This window comes from Fukomys damarensis, unplaced genomic scaffold, assembly GCF_012274545.1.
Source record: "Fukomys damarensis isolate Sample0158 unplaced genomic scaffold, DMR_v1.0_HiC HiC_scaffold_37, whole genome shotgun sequence".
NCBI classification, from domain to species: Eukaryota; Metazoa; Chordata; class Mammalia; order Rodentia; family Bathyergidae; genus Fukomys; species Fukomys damarensis.
This window is the reverse complement of record NW_022900949.1, coordinates 8,843,416-8,850,118: the sequence shown is the minus strand read 5'-3', so window position 1 is coordinate 8,850,118 and position 6,703 is coordinate 8,843,416. Positions and strand designations below refer to the sequence as shown.

General features: G+C 47.7%; 1 protein-coding gene across 1 annotated transcript in view; it reads right to left on the bottom strand.

The window, feature by feature from the left end:
- Eef2 (eukaryotic translation elongation factor 2) overlaps positions 1-221 on the bottom strand; it is a 7,269-nt gene extending 7,048 nt beyond the window's left edge. The window contains exon 1 of the mRNA XM_010634832.2: positions 125-221. Coding sequence (XP_010633134.1) covers positions 125-127 — 3 coding nt within the window. The 5' untranslated portion in view covers positions 128-221. The remainder of the gene's footprint in view (positions 1-124) is intronic.
- Positions 222-6,703: the final 6,482 nt, after the last annotated feature.

Here is a 6,703-nt window from a genome sequence, read left to right as displayed (position 1 = left end):
GCCGGCCCCGCCACCACCATGTCTCCTCCCCATCCGGGCAACCGCAGCGCCCCAAGCTGGGCAGCGCCAACCCCACACAGGTCTCGCCGCCCTCCCGAGGCCTCAGCCGCACGAAATAGCTCACCATGGTGGCGGATGTCGTTGGATTATCCCACACAGATCCGAACGAAACCAGCCGCGCCGACGATGGCGGCGACGACGGCGGAAGAGAACGCTGACGTCAACACCTAGTCTTTTATAGGAAGACGCCGGTTGGGCGGGTCATCGGGGGCCGCGCCGCGGGGGCGGAGCTAAAGGACGCCGCGCGCAACCGCACTGCCGGGTCTCTCGGGTTAACCCACTGGGCGCCGGAACCACTGCCCCAACGCGCAGGTCCAGGGTGCCACGGGCGGTGGTCCGCCGTCTGAGCGCGTTATTCAGATTCACAAGCCAAAGAGCGTCATGTTAGCTCAGATTATTAATGAGGTTTTTGCATCTGTATGAGCTCGTAGAATGCGAAACATGTGTGAAATGCAAATTACAAAGTGAACAGAATCCGTGGGTTGTACCAAGGTCAATTTCCTGCTTTGGGTATTGTTACGTAGGACGATACCACCGGGCCAAACTGGGAGAGAGGATATCCCCGGTACCTCTAGGTGCTGTTTGTAACTCTGTCTATAATATTTTCAGATTACGAGCTTTTTTAAAAGAAGTGTTAATCATCTATCAAGTACATAAACTCATTAAGCGTCTACTACGAAGCAGGCTTTTCCTACTCATCCCTCCCCGGTGCTGGAGACTGAACCCAGAGCCCTGGCATTTGGCTACATCGTCAGACCAGCATTTTAAAAGGAAAAAAATCGTTTTTTAAAAATTTTGAGACAGAGACTCGCTAGGTCATTGAATGATCAAGCCTGGTCTGGAACTTGTGATCCTCCTGCCTCAGTCTCCCGGAGGGCTGGGATGACAGGTGTGCGCCACCGCGCCCGGCTTGTACCAGGCACTGAGAAACGCTTCCTTTACACCTTGCCGGTTTAACCATACCGCCTGTTCTTATCTTAGTTTTTGAGACTTTTCTGTGTCTCTCCCTTACCGCTAGACTGGGAGATGATCAGTACTCTCTCGCTGGCTTGGGAAGAGCACAGCGAATTAACTTTACATACAAGGGGTTGTCAGTGTGTCTTACACCAAGAGTTCAGTGGCCAGTATCTACTGTACTCCACTTAGTCCAGGATTTAGACCGTTGGGTCTGAGGCTGGATCTGAGCGCTTTCGCTGCCACTCCCGATTTCTAGTTCACTTCCTATCCAGGGGGAGGCGCCGGAGGACTGTTGAGCATGAGCGTCCTAAACTGACCCTAAGAAACGGTTGTGATCAGATCTCCAGCTCGAGGAAATGAACTGACGCTCAACGGTGTGTCTGACTTTTTTTTTTTTTTTTTAACAAATCACTCGCTTCGATGCACCTAGTTGGGCCTCGCTACTTCTTCCTTTAATGAGTGATGTTCTGATAAACTCCCCGCTGTAACCCTTCCCGCTAACCTTTCTCAATAAAAAAGTAGGGGGATGGCAGTGCTTTCCTGGGACTGGGAGAAGGTGGCGGGGTGGAGGGGGAGCGTGTTGTTGTTTCTGCAAAAAGAAAAGCAATTTTTCGTCTGAGCTCTTAAAGAGGCTCTCACACCCCTCCTCTGCATGTGTTCTGGCCTCTCTGATGTTTATAAAGCGCCGGTCCAGGCCAACTTTCCTGAAATCAGTGATTGCTGGAGCAGCGCCATTTATCCCAGGGGGAGACTAAAGCAGACAGAGGGCACTCAATAAACGTCTATGGAAAGCCAGGCTCAGAGAAGCAGAAGGAGATGTAGCCAGAAGATGTCAACTTTCCTGGTCTTCAAACACCCACTCCTGTGTTCGTGACAGGAAGTATGTTAATTTATAGAGCACATGCACACACACTTTGGGGGACGTTTCCAGCAGAGGGCTATTAGATTTGCATTGTCAATAACTTTGGGGGCCAGGGATTTAGCTCGGCGCCTGCCTCGCAAGCACAAGGTCCTGAGTTTGATCCCTGGTACAGCAAAAAACACAAATAATTTTTTATTAATCTTTAAATGTCCTCAACTCCCACTGTGTGTCCCCTATTAGGCATCGCACAGCCCTTTTTCCCTTAAAGGTGGGCTCTTTCAGAGCAGTAATTCAAAGGTTGGAGCCAGGAATGAGTTTAATGCTTGTCATCCCAGCACTCTGGGAGGTTGAGGCAGGAGGATCCCAAGTTCCAGCCCAGCGTGGGAAACGGTGACTTTCTGAGACCCTGTCTCAAAATAAAAAATAAAATAGGGGCTAGGCTAGGATGTGGCTCAGTGTGAAGGCCCTGGGTCCTATGCCATCACCTGCCTGGCAAGCACAAAGTCCCAAGTTCGATACCCGGTACCAAAAAAAAAAAAAAAAAAAAAGGGAGGGGGATATAAAAAACCTGAATTTGGGGAGGTACTGGGGGTTAAACTCGGGACCTTGCCCTTGTGGGGTAGGCGGCCACTGAGCTAAATCCCTGGCCCTAAAAAGGTTGAATTTGCTTATTAAGAAATTCTAGCCAGGCATGGTGGTGCACACCTGTCATCCCAGCACTGGGGAGGCTGAGGCAGGAGGATCACCGCAAGTTTGAGGTCAGCCAGGACTACACAGCGAGACCCTGTCTCAAAAATAAATAAATTGCCAGGGATTTAGCTCAATGGTTCCACCGGCTGCCTCGCAAGCAAGCACGAGGTCCCGAGTTCTATCCCGGTACAGAAAAATCAATCAATCAATAAAAAATAAATAATTTAATTAAAAAATAAATAACTGGAAAAGTTGGTGAGGAAAGGGAAAATCGAAGCCCCTTCCCACCACCGGTGTTCAACCCCAAGCCGGAGAATTGCAGCCAGATGACCTCTCCTAACCTTCATCCTCCTACATTAGATTAACAGAACCCTGGAGCAAAACGAAATGCAACCAGGTTCAAAGTCCGCAGTAATAAATTCAAGCTCAGAGGTAAAAGGGCTGAGAGGGAGAAAAAAAAAATTTAAAAAAAAAAAAAAAAAAAACCTCTGCAGGGAGGCGTCATTGCGCATGAGCCCGCTGCGGCGAAAGCGGGGCAGAGGCTGCAGCAGCGGCCCCTACTGACCAGCTATCGCCACTGCACGCTACTCGGATCCACTTTTTCAAAATTATTGTTTAATTTTGTTGGTACGTTAGGTATACAGTATGAGACAGTCATCATTAGGGATTTGTACCTTCACATGATATATCTTGGGTCTTGTTTTTCCCCATTGCCCTGCCCTCCCGATAAAAATGTATCATAGATAAATGTGAAATAAGAAAAGATCCAAAGGGGAAGGGGACAAAATCGGATCCACTTTTCAATACGTAGTTAATGGATCGCTTACCAGGTGCCAGTCACAGACCTTTTATATCAATTAAATCACCTGCCCCCTGCCCTACACTGGGCTCTGGACGGACTCATTGCTTCACACTGAGCAACAGGTCCTGCTCCTTTTAAATTGTTTTTCAGATAAATCGAGCTAAATTACTCAGGCTGGGCTCTGGGCTGGTGAAGCCCCTCCCAGAGTCCTATGGTGACAAACCAGTCCCACCACTCCCGGCTCTGTTTCCCCTGAGGCAGTTGAAGCTTGGAGAAGTTAAGTCTCATTTCCAATGTCTCAAAGATGTTAAGAGTGGAGTCAAGTTCAACTCACAAAGAAATGGTTTTATTGTAACCCCAGCTATTTGGGAGGCTGAGGTGGGAGGATCTCCAGTTAGAAGCCAGCCTCTACCATGAAGTGAGTCCCTTCTTCCAAATGAAATGAAAAGCATACTTAGACTGTGCTCTTGTTATGAAACTGAATTGTGTCTCCCTAAAATTCATATGGTGAAATTCTTACCCTCTGTAATTTTAGGGTTTTTGTTTTTCAGTTTTTCGTTTTTTTTAACTTTTTATTTGGTTGGATTTGTTTGGTTTATGAGACAGGGTCTTGCTATGTAGTCCGTACTGGCCTTGAACTTGCTATGGTGCCCAGGCTGGCCTCAAACTCTATCTTTCTGCCTCCTCTTCCATAGCTCTGGGATTACAGTTGTGTGCAACCACAAACCACTAAAGCTTTAAAAACAAAAATGGTAGATCTCTCTCTCTCTCTCTCTCTCTCTCTCTCTCTCCATCCCCCAGGTCAAACCCAAAGAACTAAGCATGTGTCCTACCTTTAGGGCTATGTCCCCTCAGGACAAAAGTTTTTTTAAAACAAGATTTTTGTTGTTGTTTTGTTTTTCAAGACAGGGTCTGGTTACGTAGTCCAGCCTGGCCTCAAACTCCCAGCGATCCTCCTGCCTCAGTCTCCCACTTGAGGATCACAGCTGTGGACCATCACACCCAGCTAGAACTTCTTTTTGGGTGCGTCCCGGTGATCAAATACTGGTCCTTCCAATAGTGAGGCAGGCACAGGAACCACTGAGCTAAATCCCCAGCATCCAGCTGGGACTTTGTAAGAGGTAATTAAATTAAAATTGCTGGGCCAGGGATTTAGTTCAGTGGTTCCGGCGCCTGCCTCACAAGCACACGGGCCTGAGTTTGATCCCCCTGTACCAGAAACAAAAATAAAACAATTGTTGGGTGGGGGATTTAGCTCAGAGGTTCCGCTGCCTGCCTTGAAAGCCCAAGAGTTGGATCCCTGGTACCAAAAAAAAAATGTTGTTGCAGTGCCCCGCATTTGTGAGGCTGGGACAGAAGATCACCATGATTTTGAGGCCAGCCTGAACTATGTAGCCAGGCCCTGCCTCAAAAAAGTTGTGTTTGTTTTTTTTTTTCCTTAACAGAACACACTGCAGATAGAGGAGTTAGAGCAAATTTATTTATTTATTTATTTTTTGTGGGTAGAGCAAATTTATTTAAAAGATATTTATAAAACAAATGAGAAGGATACTCATGAAAGCTTTGATTAGGGTTTGTTAATTTGTTTTTATAGCAAAACATTTATTGGCACCTTTTTTTGGGGGGGGGGTCCCAGGGATCAAACTCAGGACTTCCCACTTGCCAGGCAAGTGCTATGCAGCTGAGTTACATACCAGGCCCTATTGGTACACTTTAGGTATACACAATGTTAATATTCATCATAGGGATTTCTCTGTTTTGTTTTGAGATGGGATCCTGAGATGTAGTTCAGGCTGGCCTTGAACTAGGTAGCCCAGGCTGCCTTCCAACTGGTAGCAATCCTCCTGCCTCAGCCTCCCAAGTGCTGGAATTACAGGCGTGAGCCACCACACTCAGCACTGTCTATAGGAGTTTTTAAGGGATTTAAAAGGGAATTTGGCTGGGCACGGTGGGCGGGGGGAGCCTGCCTGTCATCCCAGACTTGAAAAGCTGAGGCAGGAGGATCTCTGCACATTTGAGGGCACCCAGGGCTACATAGTGAGTTTCAAGCCAACCTGGACTACATAGGGAGACCCTGTACTCCTCCCGCCAAAAATGTTTTAGGCCAGCCCACACAATTAGCTGAGATCCTATCTAAAAATTTCAAATGGGAGCCTGGCATGGGGGCACACGCCTATAATTCCAGCACTTGGGAGGTTGAGGCAGGAGGATCGCTGCGAGTTCAAGGCCAGCCTGGACTACAGAGTGAGTTCTGGACCAGCCTGAACTACAAAGGGAGACTGCCTCAAAAAACCAAAAAATAATGTAGCTCAGTTCGAAGACCCTGGGTTCAATTTCAAGTGTTAAAAATATAAAGCCTTGCCAATGATCCAGTCAAACTTGGCAGGCTTCATGGAGAATACACTCTAGCCTTCCAGTGATTCACGTTTTAGACCAGGAACTCAGGGCCACAGCGGGCAGGCTCCGCCTTGGGCGAGGGCCCCATTTTAGGAACTTGGATTACACCTGCATTTCTTTGGGTTTTGGCCGCCCTGGGGCGCCCCTCCCCGCCTACAAACACCTGGTGACCAACCGGAGTTCCAACCTTGCTCCTGGTTTAAAAGGTTTCCCCAAATCCAAGTTCTGAATCTCTGATCCTGGCCTGTGTATATATTTCTTGGGGACACGGCTATGGGGGGAAGAAACTGGAATCCCTGCCTCCTGGGAGCTGGCTAACTGGAACAAAGAAAAGTCAGTCAAATACTTGCACAAAGGAGCCAGGCGCTGCCTGACATCCCACCACTTGGGAGGCTGAGGCAGGAGGATTGAAAGTTCAAACCCAGCCTCGAGTGACAGGGATTTGGCTCAGTGGTTCAGCCACCTGCCTCACAAGCTCAAGGCCCGAGTTTGATCCCTAGTACCAAAAAAACAAAACAAAACAAAAAATGAATTTCATAGAATTTTCATGTGACATGAATTACTCTTGATTTTTTCTGTGTAAAAAATGTAAAACCCCTTCTTAGCTCACAGGTTGAACAAGAGCAGGGAGAAAAGCTGGGCATGATGATACACGCCTATCATCACAGCACTCTGGGAAGACAGCAAGTTCAAGCCCGGCCTGCTGGGTGACTTCGCATCTTAGGTACACCTCCTTTCTTTTGTTGTTTTTTTTTGGGGGGGGTGTTGTTTTGTGGTACAAGGGGTCAAACTCAGAACCTTGTGCTTGTGAGGCAGGCATGGCACCACTGAGCTAAATCCCCGGCCTGAGACCTCATTTTCTAAATGGAATAAAATAAAATAATTAAAAAAAAAAAAAAAAAAAAAGGGGGCCGGAAAGGGGGGACACCCACAAA